Here is a 23,044-nt window from a genome sequence, read left to right as displayed (position 1 = left end):
CTTGCATCTTACCTCGCTGCTCAGCGAGCTCCACTGGCTACCTGTTGCAGCCTGCATTGAATTCAGCCTTTATACAGGCATGTCTTACCTCCCGAACCTTTGCGCTCCTCCAATGAACGGCGCTTGGCTCTGTCACCCGTACACTCAGAGCAATCCGAACTTTTCTTGTCTGTTATTCCCTGTTGGTGGAATGCACTAGCAGTTCCTACTAGATCAGGGGTGTCCCTCTACCTTTTTAAAAACTTCCCGAAAATCCAGCTCTTCAGAGAGTACCTCCTCTCCTAGCACTACCTACAACAACTGAACAAATGCTAAATCTATCCCCCTTTACACTTGATTCTAGTAGTAGTAGTGGTGCTTATTGCTGCACTAACATGTTCAAGTCGCACTATACCTTGATCGTTTACCCTTTTCTAAGTCGCTTTGGATAAACAACTAAATGTAACTTATGGATCCAAGATTAATTTTGATGATACCCTGTGGCTTTTAGTCATGGCCACAGCAGACTAAAATATCTCAAAATCCTTTGGTTAGTATTAGCTGCAAATTTGTACTTGTGCCGGGATTGATTTAAAGGATTTGATAAGCTGTGAGGCATGTGATTCAGATGGATTGGACAGTGTTGAACAAGATCTCAGCTGGGGCCAGTTCTCAATTCCCATCCCCATTTACGACAGTGAGCACATATAGTATAGTTGTGATGTTTAGTATCATCTCAGAGGCATTGCAATGGGTCAAATATTTTCACCCTGAGACTTCTGTTTCCTTTGCCTACTTTTTAGTCTAAGGGTGCATTCAGACTGGATCAGGCAGACGTAGCAGGGTTGTGCTGAGGTGGGTTGCTGGGAACGTGTCTATATGTGCTAAATATAACCGTTGACTGTGGAGGTTTGAGCGATCTGAGCGTCTGATTGGCAGCGCTGGGCATGACGCTGGGCTCCGTTTATCCAAAAGTTGGATGGCTCAACTTCTCTGCCGCACGCCAGAGCTGTTTTTCCACCGACACCCCCACGCGAAAATTGTGACGACGAAGAAGTTCAATTTGATTTGTGTCCGATGGTTTGAGAGTGAGGGAGACAGAGCTTTGGTCGGTCAATCAGAGAAATAAAATGTTATTTTCTGATTGTTTTTACAGTTCAACACATATAGACGCCCCACCACCACCAACGTACAACCCTGCTGAGTTTCGCTGCAGCGCCTGATCCTGTCTGAATGCACGCTAAAACATTTGATTGTTACAATGACGGATCAAAATGTCCTCTCATTACTTACCCAGTAGCAGGGTGGCATATACTGTACTGTATGAATGTGATGCTTGATTCATCATCATCACAACATTGCCCTGTTGCTTGGAGACAAGAAAACCCTTGAATGCATACAGTCAAAGGGGTTTCCACATTCACAGTGAAAATGGAGGCAGAAATAGCAGCTCTTGGTGTGTCTAAGCTGTTAAATGCTCTTTGTATCGGTGGCCCTCAGCACCTAAGAGAAGATAAGACAAAGTCTGACACTTTCAGCCATCAGCTAGAGTTGGCCCATAGCAGCTTTGTCTGTCCACAGCATTAAAATGTTTCTGACTGTTTTATCTGCAGGCTGGAGTGAACTCAGTCACTGTGTCTGCTCTATGCAAATTTAGAAAGTTAGGGTTCTGCCCAGAGCAACTCTTAATATGGTCCCCCCACAACTGGTTCTGTTTGAGTATGGGTTATATTATTCTTTTGCTACTTTGCTACCTTGTGCCACTTTTTTTCCTCAAACTTGCAGGGCTCTGAGTTGTTGGACCAGACAATACAGTATCCGTGCCCGGAACTGACAGTCGGGGCTGCTATGCTATAAATTCCCCAACATCTGCAGGGTGGTGCGTGAGTTGCAGCTTCAGGCACACCCATGGTTTCACTCGGTGAGGACAGGGTATTTTCCAATACAGATTATTTATTGGGTGCGGTTATGGAAGCCAGAGCGAATCTACATTTAGACAGACGGGCCATCACAGGATGTTCCCTTTGTACAATTACTGCATTGTTTTCTCAGTCTTGTTCTGTCGTTCCTAAACAAGGTTCAGGAGGAAGAGATGAGCAGTGTCTTGTTGTCATGACTTGTCCAGATGTAAAATGGCTGAATCCAGCCTTCACTGATGAACAGTGATATTTCCAACCTTAAAAACATCTTTTTATCTGCACGTCAGTCTCATCCCATCATAATTACAACCCGGTTGTGTAATCTATCAGATTAATGTAACTCTGGAGACATTATTTTGTGCGTATGCTCCATAAAAATCTAGTATTTGATTCCCAAATCCACTCCTTTTGAATCTAATACAGATGTAATATTTTTATTTCAACTCCTTTTGAATCTAATACAGATGTAATATTTTTATTTCAGTGCGAAACAAGTAACTCATCAGTTTGAATGTGTGCGCCTTGTGACACGAACTGGCTTGCGGCGTGATATTGGCCTACAGCTGTTCTTACATAACAGTAATTTTTAAAGGCTGTCCTGTGTTTCCATGGTAATGTACTTGGTTTCCATGGCGATTGCACTCTTAACAGGAGCGGAGGCTAGCCGAGTCCCTGCACCTACATATCTGAGGAGAGATGAGAAGTGGGGGGGGTCGTGTGAGGCAGGGGGTGCCAGTGGTTGTGAGATGACAACTTTCTGCATCAATGGAGACAGTTCCTGTGTCCACAGCCATTGTTATTGCTACATTGTTCACAAGAAATAAACAAGTTTTGGATGTGGCGGTTTGTTTTTAGTATGGTTTAAAAAAAAAAAAGACGCTCTTGAGATGTTCATGCTGGAGTAGTGTCTAGTACTGCACAGCTGGAGTGATTCAGTCGTGGCAAGACAGAGTGCAGCAGGAGTTCACTCAAGCTTTGAGATGGCAATAAAAGTGTCCTTATTTAACTCCATTACTAATATTCTTTTATATTAGGGCTGCCACAAACGATTATTTTGATAGTCGACTAATCACTGATTATTTTTTCGATTAGTCGACTAATCGGATCATACGTAAATTGACTGTCCCGAAAAGGAGCGGGTGTGCGGGCGCTGTAAAGCTCACGGACGGAGCTATCAGCCGTCTTCGTCCCTGAGGCCAGCCAGCGCTGGGAGAGGTCCCACGAGGGGATCCTCCTACACCGTGCGACCGTCCCTGACCCGCCGAGTTGAATCCCTCGGGCAGACTGCGCGGAAGTTGCGGAAAAATCTTGGTGATTGGTTAAAATTGCAACACCGCCCTGGATTCACGGGGATTCACTGAAGTTGCGTTGAAGTTGCAAATCGCAACATCGTGAATTCCTGGAGGGTCTGTGTTAGGGTATCATTTACGGTACAGTCAGGCCTGACGCCGATTACAACTACTTACGATAGAAAAGCGAAGAAAAAAAAAAGCGATGCGTCGACTACTAAATTATTTGTTGACAATTTTGTTCGTCGACATAATCGTGACTAATCGACTAATCGTGGCAGCCCTATTTCATATGCACATACAGAGTGGTGTATTCTCTTTTAACCTCCCATAACTTTGTTTACTCTGACATTGAGCCGAGCATACTGACAGAGCAGAAAACGCTGCACCACCACTTTGTGCATATCATCTGATATTGTCCTCCTTGCTTTTGCTGCTCCTCTTATCTTTCTCCTTTATCACAGCTTTAAAAAGTACTTAGGGTTCATTCATCATTGTTTTTGCATGTGTTGGCAGATTTTGTGGTAGTGTACAGTGCAGTATATTAGACTCTGTCTGGACTGATGGCAGCCTCAAGAGAATCAAAAGAATCCTGTTACACAGTTCCTGCAGTGCTTTAGTGAAGAGAGTTGATTGTGTGCATTTTGTTGATATCAAGCCTAAATTCTGAATTTTGGTACTAAAATAATTCCCTCTGATTTTGTGAAACTCCTATCATGTAAAACACCGAAACTCTACTCGACTTAATACCTAACACACCGATCCCTCAATTGATATCCATAATGTCTACCCGCCTCACTGCTGCTTAAATGTTAGTGACATTCTCATGTAAACAAACATACATCTGCGACATATGGACGTGACCTTGATAAGTCGATATTGTAATTATTGTGAGACGCCTGCCCATCACATTAAACAGACAGCGAAACACTAAAATGATTTGGTTTGAGATTGATACACATTTTGAGCATTTCAAATTTCTTCTCATATATCAGTTTTTATTCTAGGCTACATCAACCTTTCTTTTTCTGTGAAATGTCAGCAGTTAAAGTGCTCTGTGGCCTTTGGGTGTTTATTGTAACACTGGATACATTAGTGAAAATGCTGACCACTTTGTTTTCACCTCTCGGATTGATTTCTTGTATAATTTTTCTCTCTAAACAAAAAAAAAAGGGTCAGTTGGAAGAACGTCACGATTGTTGAATCCCTCAGGGTTCTGTCTCTCTTTTTTTTTTTTTTCAGTCATCTCTTTGTCAGCAGACATGTTTGCTTTGCCTCGTTGCCACTAGCAAGAATCACAAACATGAACAACGGACAGCAAACGCAGCATAAACAAGTCAGACTAAAGGGAATGAGATTAGACTAGCAGTCGAGAAGCATTAAGAGCATCTCCCGGGCTGACATTGGACAGTCTTTGAAGGGCTGCAGAGACCTTTGTGTTGCCATGTACCTTTTCTTGAAGCGCTGGACATACCAACTCTATCTGTATCAGTGTAAACATTTTGTTTAGTGTGGCATTTAAGGATCTTTTTTGTGTCATTATGCGGCAGGACAGTATTTGGAGATAGATTTGTATTAATGACAAGCCACAGACACTGTCTTTGTTCCTAATGAGAGTATTTGGCACTAGAACTAATTGCTGATGTCCTTATTCTTCTTTGTCAGTAACTGATGTCCTAATCACTCCAGTGAGAAAAACCAGCAGAGCTTTCCTTGCTGAATAGTTGCAGAGACAGTAAGCAGCTTGCGTTTCTCATACTTTTTTATTTAATAGATGTCATTTAAGACGGTATGATTTATGATTAAAGGAAACCAAAGCATGGAGATTCCAGTGAAAAGACTGTGGGAGGATTTGATTTTGGGAAATCAGGGTTGAATGTTGTAACACAGACATGGCTCTCAACTCCACTTACTTCCTCTCTGGACACAGTTTGGAGTTTCTTCACATGTGGAAAGCGTAAGAACTAGTATTTCATTTTAATACAATAATAATCGTAAGAGATTTTGAGAATTTGATCTAGAATAACCCTTTGATAGGATACACAAAACAGTTTTTAAAAAATGTTTTTACGTGACAGAATTGTATAATTTCTAAGAAAACCACACATTGAATGTGCAGTTATAGTTACTAAATGCAGCTCATAACCAAACAATCAAATCCAGTTACAGATAGCTGGCCGGTGAGATAGCCATGGTTAGCGTTGGTCAAAGCTAAATTAAGCCTATTTATTTTCCCTGCAAGCTGACATTGAAATATGCCAGTGATAATGAATAAACAATCTTAGCAAGTTAGTTTGTTATCCTACATAAACAAGGTGGTCGCTGAATCTGGTTTTAGTAAATTTAAAAACAGTCCTGCTAGAAGCTAAGCAGCCAAGCTTAGCAAAGTAACAGTGACTTTTTAAATTGCATATTTAAATGTATTTAATTGTAAATTAATTTTCATATTAATTTCAGGGTAATTATTAACAAACGGTCGATGGACAGCAGAAAGGAAACAGTGTTCATGTTTCCATTTTTAGTGCAGTCTATAGGTTTTATCTGGGGCTCTGTTACACCTTTCTCTCTACAAGGTTATAATGTTGTAGTAATTTGAATTTTCCTTCTTTTTATGGGGTGAACTTGAACAAAACATTGCTGGCCTAGAATTAGACAAACAGCATGAATACACAAAAAGAAAACCTTGAGTGGAACAGGTGATCGTGTGGAAATGTTAAGGCTTGGTGTTGTGCAAAATGTCAGAAAAGCAATGAAAGCAGGACGGAAACACAGAGAGTCTCTGTCAGCTCTCAGTGTGATACTGGATGCTTCGGGCTAGGTCTGTAGTTGTCATGGTAGTTTTGGCTGAACATTTGTATTGATGCGGACTAATGGGCTGCATCACTTTCTGCCAGAGCAACCCCCCTCCCTCCCATTACACATGCATGCTTGCACACACACATTTCCCGACGCTCTTAAGTCTGTCCATGTCCTTCACAATCGGTGCTCGAGTAGTCTCTGCTGTGACAGACAGGTGGACACTATTTATCCTCACATACACCCAGCCAGCTGGATGGACATGGATCTATAGGAAATCTGTCTCTCTGTCTATTTATGTCTGCAATCCCTCTGTCTTGTCAGTTGAAGGGGACACATGCTAAGACATTAGAGCTAGATGTTGATTATCGATCCACAGCATACATTAGATTACATCACAACTTCCCGAGTGATGATTAAGACTTAGACTTCGTCTAATGTTTTTCAAGCCAAATGAAAGGAGACCCCTGGTCATGCTTCCAGTTTTTGTTTTCCTTTCCTCTGCCCAGCCTTGACAGTTGAGTGTTGTGATTCCAGGAAACACATTGTGGAAATCAATGAGAGCACTGAGCTGGGGAGAGTGGTCACATGATCTTGACAGGAAGTAAGGGAGAGTGTGGTCTGTGCGATTGGCTTTCTGGTCTAATGACTTATGATGTTCATTTCCTCTTAAGACTTCCCATGTCCCTCTGTCAACATCTTTTTGTCTCATGCTAATATTCTTTATTATATTTGTTAGATATAAAAAGTTTAAAGCAGACAGTATTTGAAGTTCAAATATGGATAGCTTCATAATATGAATTATTAGTCTGTGATAAATGTTTTAACCATATTTTGACTTGCTTTTATACTGATTAATCATTTTTGTGCTTTGTTGTTTTAAATATTGACTCCAGCTCTTTTAATTTTCAACTTCAACTCTTATTATGAAGCGCAAACACTCACGCAAAGACTCGAGCATAAAACACACGCTATGACCCACCACACAGGCTCACATAAAACAATGCACATCAGTGACCACATGATAGAAAATCCAGTGTGCATGTGGCCATCATCACCCCACCTGGCATTTAGTTTGGATCATCTGAGAAGGGATGATCAGCGGGATTTTTCTATCTTCATGACTGCACACTCATGTACTTGACAAACTCTGGGTCACTGGGTAGGCGTACTGTACTTTGAAAAACTTTGATACATTACTCAGGTTTAGAGAGGAATCTTAGAAACATTTTTAAAAAAGTAATCGCCATCGCTCTCTCTACAGGAGGCCAGCCCAAGATGAACGGCGAGTCAGGTGCCGGGGTGGTGACGGCTCCCCCTCCCACCACAGCCCCCCACAAGGAGCGGTACTTCGACCGGGTGGACGAGAGCAACCCAGACTACCAGAGGGAGAGAAACATGGCACCCGACCTGCGACAGGACTTCAACATGATGGAACAGAGAAAGAGGGTCTCCATGATACTACAGAGCCCGGTCAGTGCAAGATAAGATCATTCATACGTTCATATTCAGTGGCAGACACATTTTCTTATATGAAATAGTCACAGTTGACGAATACACACCGCCATAACAAGCAGTTGTGAATAGACTCTTTGAGTGTAAAGGCAGCAGCCTTCTCAACATCACATGATGGATCCAGTTTATTTCTCATCGACAGCGTGTCTGTGACCAGTTGAATACCAGAGAACAGCACCGTTTTTAAAGGCCTATTGTATGTATGAAAAGCACTGATGTATTCAAGTCCTAAAAAAGGCCCAGAGTGGTGTTTATATGAGGCTTTTCCTTCATTAAGTTCATATCAGGTGCTGGTAGAGGCATCAAGCTGTTAACCTTTTTCTGACCTTTTTTTTGTCTCACCCTCATGTACTGTTGCATTACACAGCTGTCATTTTATTGGGTACATGCAGCTAAAATAACAATCCAGCTCTGACGTTGAGCTGTATTGCATCATACAGACGACATACTGACTGCAATAAAAGCAGAGTGTGATGTCTCGAGCAAGTTTCTGCACGTTCATTTTAACACTACATTGAACTGAAAACTGACCAAACCTGATCAGTGGATGTGGATTTGTAGTAAATGTAAAATACGTTACTGTAGTTGTTAAAATTGTATCAGGATATTTAATTTCCTAAATACGGGGGTTAGTTCTGAAACCTTTTCTGTGTCTTTGACCTCTTTGTGCCCTTTTCTGCTTTGTTTTTGGGTCATTGTGTCTCTATACATTTTGTTTTTTTGCTCTTACACTTCTTTGTGTTTCTGTGTGTGTGCGTGTGTTGTTGTTGACCGGCAGGCATTCTGCGATGAGCTGGAGACAATGATCCAGGATCAGCTGAAGAAGGGCAAGACGCCCACTAGCCTGTTGGCTCTGCAGCAGATCGCAGACTTCATGACCACCAGCATGCCTTCTATGTATCCCGCTGCACCACAAGGAGGCATGGCGGCGCTCAACATGAGTAAGCAGAGAAGAGAATGAGAGTGTGTGTCTGTGTGTGCGCCCACGACTTTTTGACCTTAGCCCTGCGATGTCTGTTCACAATGAGTAATGCAGCGTATGCCAAATTAAATTTCTGGACAAAGAGTCCAGTTGTCTAATTATCTGCAAGTCAGATTTTTTTTTGTGTCCTGTTAGCATTTGTTTCCTACTTGCTCCTGTACAGAGCACTGGATTTCTGCCCTTGTAGTCTCCCTGTCTCCTCACTATTATTATTATTTACAACTTCTTTCATATAAACAAATGTTGTCTTCCTCTCTGACCTCATCTCTCCCTCCTAGGTTTGGGCATGGTGACGCCAGTGAATGATCTGCGTGGCTCAGACTCTATTTCCTATGACAAAGGCGAGAAGCTGCTTCGCTGCAAGCTGGCTGCCTTTTATCGGCTCACTGACTTGTTCGGCTGGTCGCAGCTCATCTACAACCACCTTTCAGTAAGATGGGCTTCGGTCTCTATAATATTACCCACCATGTTGACTGAATCACGTGCCTCAGAACTTATCGGTTCCCTTTTATTGATTAGTGGCATGTTTTACTGAAAGTTGGGTGTAACAATGATGTCAAAGTCTGGAGTCACATCGGAGAGTAAGGAACGGTCCAAAGCGTAGTTTCATGAAAGAAAGAAAGAAAGAAAGAAAGAAAGAAAGAAAGAAAGAAAGCACTGCTAGTTGTCTGTAAAATTATAATTTTAAGTAAGTGTGGAAATGCCAGCAAACATCTTCCTACACCACATAGGATTCCAAGAGTGCCGTGTATTTGACACTTTGATTATCCCTTCCAGCAGTGTGTCTGTTACTAAGGGTAAATATCCTGTTATACCTTTAGCACCACGCAGACAGGATTAGCAGATTTTTCTTTGACTAAGACAAACTGAATGATCATGAATAATGTATAAATATTGTCATTTCATTCATTTTAGATGATGACACAGACTGTTGGCTCTCAGTCTGACCAGCTCCAAATGAAACAGCGGTTAAACCACAAAGCTTTTGCAAACCCGTGTAGGCCTGCTGTTTTTACCACACAGAAAATTGATCAGGAATCAGTGAGGGAATCGATAATGACATTGGTATCAATAAAATCACTTCCCATCACTAGCCTTTAGTAAATCTATCATTTGCAAAGAGCAAGAGGTGTGAGGTAAAGATACTGCATGAGCTGAAAGAAACTTGAAAGGCGCTTGCAGGTGTAAAAACAACAGGAACTTAGTTAATATAGTTTGGCTACTACTTTTGTCCCATCCAACCGCCTTTTATTAATCAATTGTCTCATGCACAATTCATGCAACATTATAATCTAACATGTTTTCTGCTCTTTTAGGTCAGGGTGAACTCAGACCAGGAGCGCTTCCTAATTGTCCCTTTTGGGCTGCTGTACAGTGAAGTCACCGCCTCCAGTCTGGTGAGAATCTGTGCTGATCTCTATTAAAACTGCACGTCTTTTCTTTCTATCACTGAATGAACTAGTTTCCTTATTTCTTCCTCTAGATGAGTTCATTCCTCGTGATTAAAATATGTTGAAACAAGTGCCTGCCTGCTGTCTGCTTGAGATTCATTTCAAGTCGGTAAACCTTTTCTTTGAGTAACCCCTCGTTGTCTGCCTTGCTCTCTAGGTGAAGATCAACCTTCAAGGTGAGATAGTGGACCGGGGCAGCACCAATCTCGGGGTGAACCAGGCCGGCTTCGTCCTACACGCTGCAATCTATGCTGCACGGCCTGATGTCAAGTGTATTGTACATATACACACACCTGCAGGTGCCGCGGTAAGGAAGAGTATATGCAAAGTAATTCTACCCTATCCAAACACAGGCGATGACGCGTTATAGTTTTATGTGACCTGTGTTTGTTTGGTTGCAGGTATCAGCCATGAAATGTGGCCTGTTGCCCATCTCACCTGAGGCATTGTCCCTGGGCGAAGTGGCCTATCACGACTACTATGGCATACTAGTGGATGAGGAAGAAAGTGTTCTCATACAGAGGAACCTTGGGCCAAACAGCAAGGTAATAACAGAGTTTCACTATAAAACCTGCTAACTTTTAAAACACATGAAGAAATGCAAACATGCTTGTTTTAATTAAACCAACAGCACTGTATGTGATTATCCTTTTCTTTGGTCCCAGGTGCTCATCCTGAGAAACCACGGCTTGGTGTCTGTAGGCGAAACAGTGGAGGAAGCTTTCTATTACATCCACAATCTGGTCACCGCCTGTGAGATTCAGGTAGGATGCACACTGAACTTTATTCAAGTCAAATAATCTTGAGGATTATCACTTTCGCTTACATTGTGGAAGGCTGTATAGAACCATGTATTTTCATTTGGGTTATATTTGGCACCATATGTTTGTCTGCATTTTTTCATAACAATGGTCTTTGTCCCTTGTCTCTCCACATCTTTATATACGTTAATTTACCTTCATGTTGATGTCTGTATTTGTCTGTGTTTGTGTGTCCTCATGTCTACATTTTATTTTCTTTCTGTATTCTGGATCCTGTGTGTGGTTTGTCTGTCTTTACCCCCCCCCTCACCCCCAATTTCTTTCAGGTGCGAACACTGGCCAGCGCTGGAGGACCAGATAATCTGGTGATGCTGGATCCGGGGAAATACAAAGCACGGCCACGAGTCCCGGAGCCAGCGGGCGACGGGTCCTCTGCACATCCCAAGTGGCAAGTCGGGGAGCAGGAGTTTGAGGCTCTCATGAGAATGCTCGACAACTTGGTAAGAACAAAGAAACGGGGACGACTTAAAGCTTTTCAGGGGAGGGGGAGCATACACAACTGATGGAAAAAGCATAAATTATTCCAAACTCCAGAATTTACTTAACAAGAACAAAGATCTACCTCTAACTTTACCCTCTTGTTAGTGTTGTGCAGAATTCTTGTGTCACATTTGACTTATGAGCACAGTTTTATTCTTCTGACTCATTTTTTTTCCTTTCATGACAATTACATGACAATGGTAAGTGGTGAACCTCATGAAGAAATGTCAGTTTCACAGTAATCTTTACTGACATTAGCCACCATAAGTTACAAAAGCTGCACATCATCAGCTAGAACAGACCACGTAAGGATGTAACAGTAAAACCCTTGAGTGTATTGAATTGAGTGTGTTTTATTTCTTATATATGACAGTTTTTGTTTGTAAGGATCAGACGAATATGTTTCTCTTTCAAAATAAGTCAAAGTTATATAGTCTGACTTTAAACATTGATGGATAGCTACTGTATTAACCATTTGCTAACCCATGTTGTTGTTTTTGTTGTCGTTTCCCAGGGTTACAGGACGGGCTACCCTTACCGCTGCCCGGCATTGCGAGACAAAGCTAAAAAGTACAGTGACGCGGAGATCGCTTCCTCTGCCCATGGTGGTTACTCATACGGCGAGGACAGTGACTCAGGCGCTCGCTCCCCACTGAAACACAGCTTCCAGCGCGGCCAGCGCGACAAGACCCGCTGGGTCAATGCCAGCGAGCCCTGCGAGGACGGGCCCGACGGCAGCAGCCCCAAGTCGAAGCCTAAGGTGTGGACGAACATAACACACGATCACGTCAAACCCTTGCTGCAGTCTCTCTCGTCTGGTGTCTGCGTGCCAAGCTGTATAACCAACTGCTTGGTCTGTGCCTACCTTATTGTTCATAGTATAGATTTTACAGCTACCTTGTTGGTGGAAACGGGTAGGTGGTCGGCATCCTGAGGTTCTGGAGACAGTGAGGAGTAAAAGCATAGTACAAAGCTCAGATTATTGTTTATTGAGCCTTCATAAGTCAGTGGAATTCTGCTTCTCTCTACTTGTGTGACTTTTTTAGGCTCACTTTCATTGTAATTTCAGATGTCCTATTAACCCACCTTTTTAAATGCAGTTGACTCTGCTCTGTTAAATACTTTAACACAGCTGTGATTATTTGTTGACCCTCTTTTGCTCTTTTTTTCCTCTTGTGGTCTCCTAATGCTTCATGATGCCGGGCCAGCTGCCCACAGCATGCCCCACTGCATGTGTAGTAGTGAAATGCATTGTTGGTGTTGATGTTTTTCCCAGAGGAGCGAGCAGCAGGGGTGTGGCATGAGTCCTCGAGTGGGCCAGGTGTATGTGGCAGAACACGGTGACGTTGCTGCCAACCACACCATCGATCACCGCCCTGTAATACACACTCCTTGAGTTCTGTCTTTGCATAGTGAAGTTAGCTCAGTTGCTCAAACATGATTCAGTGGAGGAAAATAAAGAAAGTACAGTGAGATCTGAGGCTATATCAACCAAAAGCTCTCGAGCGTTTGCTTTGGGGCCTGCTCACAAGGTGTATTTATACAAGATGTACATTGCCTGCATAACGGAGGGAGGTGGCATGTCTCTGACAGAGAATCCAGAAGAATGCCAGATACGTAATACAAGAAAGCAACATTTTCTTGGCAAACAAGTTATGCGGCCTGCTTTTCTAATTCAACTGCTCCCAGTTGTGTGTTTGTTTCCTCTCCTATAATATTCTTTTTTTCTTTTTCTTTTTTTTTTTTTTAAGTTTCTGGTTTCAGTTTATTCTGAAAATGGATTTGAACAGCTCAAGGCCTGCATGAGTGGATTTGTTTGGGGGGAGAAAAAAAAAGGGGGAAAAAAAAAAGCCATGGTATTTGACCTGACTTTTAAATCAATTATCTCCTGTTGGGAAAGTAGGAAATGTTGTGTTGTGAGACTCTTTCTCAGTGAGTATATCGCGTTTACATGTTCATCTCATACTCGATCAACCCAACCCGCCTACTTCCATCCAGAAAACCCTCCCTTCCTCATCTAGCCCACCCCCAGGTTTGGCAGCTAAGCAGCCAGGCTTAAAGTGAACGCAGGAATGAAGTCATGAGCTTACGCTTTCCACTGTGAATTACATGCCTAGTTTAAAACGGTCAAACAAAATGTTTTGCATGAAAGCTGAAGATTTGATTTGTATATTCACCCGCTGCTCTTTCAGTTTGGTGCAAGAAATGGGTACAGACTTTTTTTTCCTTCAATCATGCTGAGCATTACCAGGTTTATAAACACTGTAAATTAAATGGGGGGGCGGGGGTATTTATTTTTTTCACATAGACAATAAAAGCTTCCATCCTCTGCAGGAAAGATACACTCTTTGTGTTAGTCTGTAGCGTTGTGACAATGGCTTTGTTTTGTCCCAACGTGGGCGAGTGTCCTCGGGTGTGTTTCTCTCTTATCTCTGTCGTCCTTGTTGTTGTGTATCAGCCTGGGAAATGACTTTGGTGATGCCAGCTCACCCCTCACTGCCACTCTCGCTTCGTAAGCCAGACTCATCATCTCAGTCACCCACCCACCCAGCCATGCCTCACTCTCCCCTCACCTCTTGCCACCACCCAGCCCTTACTTCTCCTTCCCTTACCCCCACCCCTACCTTTTTTTTCTCATTCTGTGATGTTTTCCGTTGAGCTTCAGTGTGCCTCCTTTCTGTTTCTTTTTGATTCTAATAGTATATCAATGATGATGACAAATGGATTTCACTAGTACAGATACACCGTTAGGCTTTAGTCGTTGGGTCTTGCGCCATAAAATGTCGTCATGCGTACAGTCTTCATCAGTTTCTGATGCCAATACTGATCCTGAAGTATTAAGCAGAAGCGTGCATTTAACTGACTGAATGTTTTTAAAGTCAGTGTTTCCTCTCTGTGTGGGCTCCAAAAACCTGTCATAGAATCTTTAATTCTCAGCAGCTTAAGAAAGATGAGCCGTAACTCCTTCTCATACCCAATATGTTCATGGAACATTTTGCAGCTCCTCTGTACAACTAAGATATCAAGAGATGCCAGACGGCACGTAAAAACACACATCTGTTTCTCTTGTCTTTCACAACCTGTGATTTTACTTCTCACTTCCAGTAGCCTTGTACAGGTTCATCTGGGAGTTTCTATTGTTTTAACATTGACTCTTATGGATGAATAAACTAATTTAAATTATTTTTTAAACTTCTGTCCCCCAGTGAGCAAATGCCTTAATTTGTATGACATTTTAGCTCTATGCAACCATTTTCAGTAGAAATCACACAAATACGAGTTCTCTCCATTTTAGATTATTTAGACTGAATCAGATGATATCGTCCCACATAACTGGGAAAATAAATCTAATATCATAGGTTGATAAGTAAGCATCAAACAGGAAAGATAGTCACTGATATAGAACAGTCCCCAGCTAAGTTGATAAAACTATAAATAAATATAATAAATAATAAATTGATAAATAAACATGTATGTTCCTCATCATCATTGGTTCACTTTTTAACATTAAAACCTTTTTACAGCCATCCAACTTTGTCTTTTTCAGTTCAGCATGGTTTTTGTATTGTGAAGCCTGCATAGTATTTTGTCTAAATCTATTTTTGTGCTTGGGTCATTCAGTGTATCTGGTTTTAGTTGGGGTTTTTTAACACTTCTTGTGGTGTTTACAGTGGTCAAAAGAAGACGGACTCCGCCAGGCTGCTGTAGCCAATCAGTTCATCCCAATGAACACCAACCCAAAAGACGTCCTGGAAATGAGGAATAAGGTATCACACTTTTCTCTTTTTTGCTGCTTTTTTACTTTTGCTCCTGATGCACTGCATGTTTCTCATTATTTCATGACTTCAAATGTTGTCGTTTGTAGATCCGGGAGCAGAACCTGCAGGACATAAAGACAGCAGGGCCCCAGTCTCAGGTTCTGTGTGCCAGCACCGTGGTGGAACGTTCCTTTAACCAGGTCAGTCTGTGAATATATAAAAACCCTCGCTGCCACTGCAGTCCTGACCTGGAGAATATGGATGAATATGTTTCTCATCCTGATGAAACACTTGAGATTTTGTGCTGTTTGGCCTCTTTTTGTTTAGTTTAAATGCATTTAATTAAAGAAAATCTCAATATATTCTGTCCAGGTCTGGATTCACCCCTTAAACCAAAATGCTGCAAATATTATGCGTGAAGTTGTCCTGGACACAAAGCTTATAATGAAAGAAATTGGCTGCAATCAAAACCCATTCAGTATAATCTGATCTGACATCAGGAATAACTTCACCAATAATAATAACGGAGAGCAAAACATGTCCTCCATGTTGTGTCCAAGAGCGATGGGGTGACTTTGTAACTGTCACATTATTCTTTGACCACAGAGATTGACAATCTGGCAGGTGAGTAGTGTTTGTGAGAGGAAACCTCACTCTGCTCTCCAAACCTGCCAGCTCAGGTTGTGTCCATATTCATACATTGTTGTTGTTTTTCCCCCCATTACTTTCTTTTCTTTTTTCTTTTTTTTAACTTTGCCGTCTCTTTTCGAGAGCTGAGGCTTTTATCCGTCTCAGTCATTTTGGTCTCTTGCAAAGTCTAACAAAATCCCCACTATAGTCTAATATTATATTTTATTTCTGTGCATGCACTCTATCCTAAAAAATGCAAAATAAAATGTTGTGAGTTGAGTTAGCATGGTTTCCCCTCCCTTTTACTTAGCTCAGTCTAACTCAAACACTTTGAGCAGCATAACATCAGCAAATGAAAACAGAGCTTCTAATTATTCCAAAGCTTAAACCAAGTTTTAGGGTTATCTAAAACTTGTTCCAGCATGTTTGTAGTAGGACCAAAGCAGCCCTTGTTGTGCTTTTATTTTGTTAAGACTCCGACTGTATGGACTACATGCTGTATAGCACCCCCCTGTGTGGACAGTTTGTCTCTACAGTGCATGATCTCGGCTGTTTGTTGCGTCACCGCAATGCTTTTCACAGCCCCACATCTCTTTCCAGATCCATGTCTCTTTGCATGCATTACCAATGTTTGTGTGTCTCTCTATGGTATGCGTGTATGCAGAGGTGGAAAGTAACACAATTAACCCTAATTAACAAGCTCTCACGCTGCTTTTTAATGAAGAAAAAAATGCTACTACAGACAGAAATACAGATTGACGTGTAGTTGTGTGTTTTTATAACAAGGACTTATTCTTTGAGCGTCTTTTCTAAAAGACAATCTCACGTCTGCTTGAGTATTACATACTTGGGAGATATTGTAGTACTCTTTCCACCTTTGTGCGTGTGAAAGGTGGTATGTCCCTGAATGAACGCACTCATGCCTGCCTGACAGACTGTCGATTTGAATGTGCTGGTGTTTTAAGAGCTGGGTTGTGCCCCCTTCCCCCCTTCACTGGGTTTACTATTGCAGGACGCCCCTCTGTCTGACTGTACAGACACTATTGATGGCCTCGATGTGTCCGAGGGGTCCTATAGTCCTGCTAAATCATTTAGAAAGGTACTTACTGCTCCAATCACAATTACTATTCACCTGTACTTTCACATCATCCTCCAGTCATTCCTCTGAGCCTGCAGATAGGCACCATGCCCGGGCCTGTATAGATAGTGCTAGAATTAGGTTATATGTTAGTTTAATAAGCTATGTGACATATAGTTATCTCTTCTATGTGTTTTTAAACTCTAAAGCCTGAGAACTTTGGATACAGCTTAATTACTGTCGGAGGTTTTGCACTGACTAGGATCCTTGAGGTGAAAGTTTGATATCATGAGTTTTGGTGATTTTCACTAATATTTCAAAAACATCTCGTTTCAAGTTGAAGTGGGCAGTAAAGCGAGAAGGTGTTAGATCGAGTGATGGTGGTGTTTGCTGCGTGTATTGTGCAGAATTAAAAAAAAATAAAATAAAAATAAAAGTCCTTGAAAGAGTGAGAAAAGTTAGTAAGTGAAAGAACACTACTGCTGTTAATGTTTACTTCAAGCTTTTGCTTCACCTTAACTACTTCTTGTGTGCCTGGTGATGTACTGTTGGCTTTCTCACATGTGTCAGTGCTTGGCTTTTATGTATCAGTGTTAGTGTACGGAATGAAAAAGCACAATGCCGCTGTTTCCTGATATGATTAAAGTTGTTTTACATTCATACGTGTGCTTCCTGAATTCTGAGACTGCCTGTTAGCTTTAATTGTGCTCTGGAGATATACATTTGTTCATCTATGGCTGATACTTGCTGCATAATAGTTCTGTGTGTACACTCAAAACTTTTTAAACTACGAGACTTTCTGACACTGCAGCTAGTTTTTCAAAATGTCAAATGCTTCCATGTGTAACTTGCAGTAACTCGTCTCCCGTCTCCCCGTGATGTCTCACTGCTCTCTCTGCTTTCTCTCTGTGTGTCCCGAAGGGGGAGCTGGTGACCGCATCCAAGGCCATCATCGAAAAGGAGTACCAGCCCAAGGTTATCGTCAGCAAGCAGGGTCCCAACCCCTTCACCAAACTCACCGACCAGGAGCTGGAGGCATACCGCAAGGAGGTGGAGCAGAAACAGAAAGGCCCTGAAGGTAAAGATGACGACTGGAGAATAAAAGATGAGCTGAATCTCATTATAATGTAAAAATATATATATTCTTATCACACCCTTTCTGCCTCTTTGTAACAACATTTCTCTAAACTGAACTTGACGATGGAGATGAGTTTAATCACTAAAATGTTTTAATCCTACTCAGGATACAATTGCTTTGCATATACGAGAGGCAATTGTGCTGTGTAATTTACAGCTCTCTCCTTCTGTAATCACTCTTCCCTGACCTCTCTCAAGAAACAAAATTACTCAGAGAGAAACGGTAATGTCAGAGAAGACCTGAGCTGTTTAGAATTAGGCAACTTTTAAATAGATAATTGTATTAAAGGAAAAGATCTTCCTGCAGAGTCATGCAAACATCTAATGAACTTCAGACTGGCCGAACTGTGACGTTATCTCTCCACACACGCACGCACGCACGCACATACACAAATTCACAGTGCAGGGCCGAGATGATAGTAAGGAGGGATCGGCCTCCAGCGTACCTTGTTCTGAGCCTGAAATGCTACTGGGGGATCAAGACTCCACACCTCTGCATTCACCCACCTTCTTGAAAGCCCCACCTGCCCCAACTGCCACGCCGGCTACACCGGCCTCTGAGCAGGACTCCTCTTCCTGCCGCCTCTCCAGCGGGGCTGAGCCAGTCCAGGTTGGAGCAGGCTCTGCGGAGACTGTTGTGGACGATGTTTTTTCCAGCACAGACGAGGTTCTTTCAGCTCCAGACTCCCCGCATAAGGAGTTCCACTGCGCCGTGCTGCGAGCCCTCAGCAAGGAGTCTTCAATGGTAGATGCGGCTAAGGCAGATCAGGCTCCAGGTACACCAGATGAAGCGGAGTCCTGACCTAAAATCTGGCCTTCCGCTTCCCTCCTCCCCTGCTCCGGCTTGGCCCATCTCACTACATACCTCTGCAGTGGAAGTTGTGGAAATCCCTGCCTGCTGTGTCTTCTCCTTTTTCTGGGGGTTCGGAGTCTGCTGCCGTTGTTTTTACTACGCGCAAGCATCCTCCCTACCCACATCTTCGAAGCCTTTGCTTGATTATTTGCCCCTCCCCATCCCCACCCTCTCTATCTCTCTCTATCTCTCTATCTCTCTATCTCTCTATCTATCTATCTATCTATCTATCTATCTATCTCTCTCTATCTCTATCTCTCTATCTCTCTATCTCTCTATCTCTCTATCTCTCTATCTATCTATCTCTCTATCTCTCTTTCTCTGATGTCTTGTGCTAAAGGCATCAGAGGTGTGTCAGATCAGATAACTTTCTGCAGTTTGATTGGACGAGGAGCTGAGCAGAGAGGATGTGAGGTGTTAAAAGCAGCCACCCCCTCTCTTTGAGGGTGCTCTCTCCTCCAGTCTAAAAGTGCTTTTTTTTTTCTTTTTTTTTTGCAGTGGAGTGATGTGCTAACCTTTGAGGAAGTTGTGTCTGAGCTCAGTCATCCAATCAGAGCAATCCATGTGTGGACAAAATAATGGTGTCCTCCTTCTCTTCCTGCTAACCTTTCCTGGATGGTGTCCACTCTCCTCTGTGCCTCCGACTGATTTTTCAATGAAACTAATGTTAGTTTAGGTTTGTTTGGGAGTTTCAAGGTTGATTTTTAGTGGGAAACCTTTCGAAAGCTTTTGCAGTGTTCTCCTGAAGGCTTCCTCCCTGGTTTGGTACTTTGTGTTGTCCTCCCTTTTTCTTTGTGTTGCAATGTTGTCGATGTTGACCTCATAAGATTCTTTAAGACAAAAATGTGGAGTTCAATCAAAGCCTACACATAATTTAAACACTTGCTGCCAATTTGCTCTTGATTTCTGTTTAACACAAATTTCTTGTGGTTTAATTCCTGCTGATTTCCATTCAGACCTGGAGGTAGAGCAAGTAGAGCCTGAGGAGGAGCCCAAAGACCAGAAACCCACCACCACGCCACCCAGCACCCCGATCAGAGCAGAAGAAGGTATGTTTGCCTGACATACTCGATATACCCGGCTCGCCTGGTTCAGCATGGGTTTTCTCCAGTCCCCTGGCTGGGTTTTTTTAAGCTTTTCCAGGGTCTACAGAGGGAATGCAGAGGCTTCTGCCTGTCCACCTGCCTGTCTGTCTTGGGGTCTGTTCATGTTGTGGTCTTTTAATAATACTACTACGGTTGCTGTGCTGTGTTTTCTGTAATAACAGGCCAAGAGGTTTTGATTATATCATCAAATTGATGCTATGAGAGATGGAGAAATTACAGGCGCAGATAAGACTTTAATACACAGTATCCAGACTTAATGTCTGGAAATATTCTATAGGTGAAAAATGAGTAATTTTAGCATTTATTAATAGACCCCAGTGCAGACATCTCAGTCTATTTCTGTTCTTTTTATTTTATTTTCTCCCTCTTGGTCTTTATTACAATTGGATTACACCTATGTGAACAGTATCATCCATGATGATACCAGAATCGTCGCCCTAGAACTACCAAGCAATCTTACTTACTTACTTTTATTTAAACAGTAATTGGCGTTATTCAAATTATTAATCAGCCAGTTATTTATTGTTCTAGTCAGCAGACAGTTATAGTCAGTATGAGGGATGAAGGGGATATGTAGCTTTGATCGCAGGTGTAATCTAATGAAACTGAAATGTTGTTATATAACAAATGTCTCTATGTACGGTATCTCCTTTACCCCTTCACTTCCATTCATCTTTTTGGGGTTACTAAGAATGGTTCCAGCCATTCTTTTAAAAATCTTTTTATTTTTATTTTTTTCTCTATTTCACATTTTAATTTCTTTTTTTTAATTTAACACAGTGCCTGTGGTTTGATCTGCATAGACATTTGTTTCTACTTGTGCTTTTTCTTCTTTGTGGCTGCGATTACAATCAGGAGATGGAAATACAAAAGAGTACCTGTTGCCATAGTAAGTATGTACTGTTCCACCTCCTCACCACCCTCCTGATTACCCTCCACCCTCCACAGCTGTGTTTGGTCATTTACCCCCCTTTTTTTTTCTTTGCATGGCTTCACTAGTAGAGCTGCTCTGTGTTCTGAACTAACTAACCCATTTTCCGGGGTTTGAGACTGTTCAGTCAGTTTGAACTCTGAACTATGAATCTCTTTCATGGGGTTGATGGGGGTTATTTCAGAGCTCCTCCCTCTCCTGTAATTAGCCACAAATCACTGTTTCCACTATCATGAAATTTTCAGGTGCGACCCTTTTTAGATCTGCAATAAGCATTAAAGTCCCATTTACCTGATACACAGTGACCTGGTCTTAACAAAAGCGGAGGATGTTTCTGAAGTAACCTTACAGCCCACCAAACTTTTTACGTTTTACGGATAACCTCTCTTCTCTTCCTGCCAACGATCCACTATCAACTTAACCAAACCCCCTCGCACATATGCACATTCTGTCAATGTTGTATGACACTCTATATATTTGTTTCATAGGAAAATCAGGTAACGTTTTGAAAATGTGTTGAATGTTGTTTGTCTTACAGACGAGTCCTTTACCAGGTACATCAGTGCTTTATTTGAGTGTGGCTTTGGAAACAAACTTGCTGCTGTTGGCTTTGCTGGGACTCACTGTTGGTTTAGCTTGAAAGATGGTTGAGATCCGGCGCTTGGCTGCGTGGTGTTGTTTAGTCTCCATTTTATCTGTCTGTGTGCTCGGCCTCATCTCTGTTCTGACAGACATGAGATGTAAAATGAAGACTTGATTGTGTAGCATTTTCTCAGGTCTTGACAAAAGTTTTGTTTTTGTTTGTTTTTTGTTTTTTTACGTTAGTCTCTGTAGCATGCAAGCTATATTAAACATGAAGAAAGCTGCAGTTGTTTTGACTGCTTACATGACTGCACTGTGTGAGCAGCTTCTACCTGAGCTTGATCATTGGGCCAATGATCCATGGAGATCTCCTGGATCCAGCACTAACATTTGTTTCTTTTTGCTGGGAGTATTTTTAAAGGATGAGGCAGTCACTCGAGTAACTATCACTTGATTGAAAAGCATAGTTGAATCAAAGCTGACACAGAAATAAAAACAGTGAAACGTATGACCAGTTTCAGCAGTCACGCTGTACTTAAAGATATTTCATTTATCAATCCCCCTTAGTTATTGTTGCTACACTACACATGACCACTCATTTCAAATGGTAAAACCGAATTATCATGGTAATTTTTTTAAACGGTAGGTAATTTCAGACTTAGTTTGACAAAAGCAACATCTCATCTTCAGCCAGTGATCATTGATTTCATCATTTTTATTATTATTATTTTTTTTTTTTGCCGATTTTAGCAGCAGTTTTAGCTAATTGTTATTTTATAAGAGCAAATAAAAACTCTGAAGAATAAACTCAGTTTGCAAAAACAAATTTACTGATTGCTTTTATTTGTAGAATTCTTTTAAATTATTAAAGTAGCAAACCAGTGTTAGTAAGCTGATATATCATTCCAAGAACAATTTCAAGAAGAAGAGACTCTTTCTCTCTCTAGCACTCTTTATTAAGACCAAAGGGAACGTCTCGAGGTAGTTTCTATACTCCCAGCAAATGGATTAAATTGTAGTCAAATGTAATAGTGTACGCACTGGTTAAGACTTTCTAACTCTTTGATAATCAAGGCCTTTTTAACATATTTGTCCTTGTGTGGCAGTTTTGATTCAGTTTAACTTTAATTCTGCGCCTGACTTGTTCTGTAGCCTCACTTATGTGGTTATGTTATTGCAGTCTTGGGAAAACATTGCAATATTTTTTTGTTGTATACGTTGATTTTTCTTTGTTTGTACACAGGGTGCAAGTGACCCAGAGAACTGCACTCATTAAGTTTTCCCTGCTTAAATGAAGGTAAAAGGAAAATGGTGTGTGCCAGCTCGGGCCTGTCGAAATAAAAGGATTAATATGAGCAACTTCTTATGTTTAGTTGCTCATTGGTGTTCTTAATAAGGAGAGATGGTGTGTCTGGGATGCTTTTGTGTTATGCAATGCAAGAGAGACCGCAAATCTTGGTTTTGGTTTCGGTGTCGGGTGTATTGTGTTAAGAGCTGTGTTAGACTTTAGTGCTCTAAAGCTTTGTTCAGCTATGGAGCACATGTTGTCTTTGTGTCTTAAAATACATAAATCTCATAGATACCATAAACTAAAGAGGGCAAGTTGTGTGAACTTGTGCACTACAGTAGAAGATCCTGTGGATTTAAGAGCTTATCCAGTGGTCAATTTGTTGTGGTCTTAGTGCTGTGGAAGCTCAGCAGCGCCGAGCCATCAAATGTCCTCTGTGATCAATAACT

The 23,044-nt window shown here is 41.7% G+C and overlaps 1 protein-coding gene across 12 annotated transcripts in view; it reads left to right on the top strand.

Moving 5' to 3' along the window:
* The window catches only part of add1 (adducin 1 (alpha)), a 30,782-nt gene that overhangs the window by 5,478 nt on the left and 2,260 nt on the right, over positions 1-23,044 (top strand). Inside the window, exons 2-19 of one of the 12 annotated variants that reach the window (XR_003462857.1) lie at positions 7,248-7,456; positions 8,277-8,439; positions 8,759-8,910; positions 9,797-9,877; positions 10,089-10,238; positions 10,333-10,476; positions 10,597-10,695; positions 11,019-11,192; positions 11,747-12,085; positions 14,904-14,999; positions 15,098-15,190; positions 15,597-15,614; positions 16,633-16,719; positions 17,620-17,776; positions 18,237-18,611; positions 19,645-19,737; positions 20,650-20,683; positions 22,551-22,604. Coding sequence is in view for 11 of the 12 variants with exons in the window: in XM_027282019.1 (XP_027137820.1) it covers positions 7,262-7,456; positions 8,277-8,439; positions 8,759-8,910; positions 9,797-9,877; positions 10,089-10,238; positions 10,333-10,476; positions 10,597-10,695; positions 11,019-11,192; positions 11,747-12,085; positions 14,904-14,999; positions 15,098-15,190; positions 15,597-15,614; positions 16,633-16,719; positions 17,620-17,776; positions 18,237-18,611; positions 19,645-19,737; positions 21,264-21,376 (2,529 nt within the window). In the remaining variant the exon portion in view is untranslated. Of the gene's footprint in view, positions 1-7,247; positions 7,457-8,276; positions 8,440-8,758; positions 8,911-9,796; positions 9,878-10,088; positions 10,239-10,332; positions 10,477-10,596; positions 10,696-11,018; positions 11,193-11,746; positions 12,086-14,903; positions 15,000-15,097; positions 15,191-15,596; positions 15,615-16,632; positions 16,720-17,619; positions 17,777-18,236; positions 18,612-19,644; positions 19,738-20,649; positions 20,685-21,263; positions 22,021-22,550; positions 22,605-23,044 lie in introns of those variants that run through there. The other 11 variants (XM_027282020.1, XM_027282021.1, XM_027282019.1 and 8 more) reach the window with 11 other exon arrangements.

Source organism: Larimichthys crocea, chromosome IX (genome assembly GCF_000972845.2).
Source record: "Larimichthys crocea isolate SSNF chromosome IX, L_crocea_2.0, whole genome shotgun sequence".
In the NCBI taxonomy this organism is placed as follows: Eukaryota; Metazoa; Chordata; class Actinopteri; family Sciaenidae; genus Larimichthys; species Larimichthys crocea.
Note: the sequence above shows the minus strand (reverse complement) of the source record. Positions and strands in the feature narration are given on the sequence as shown.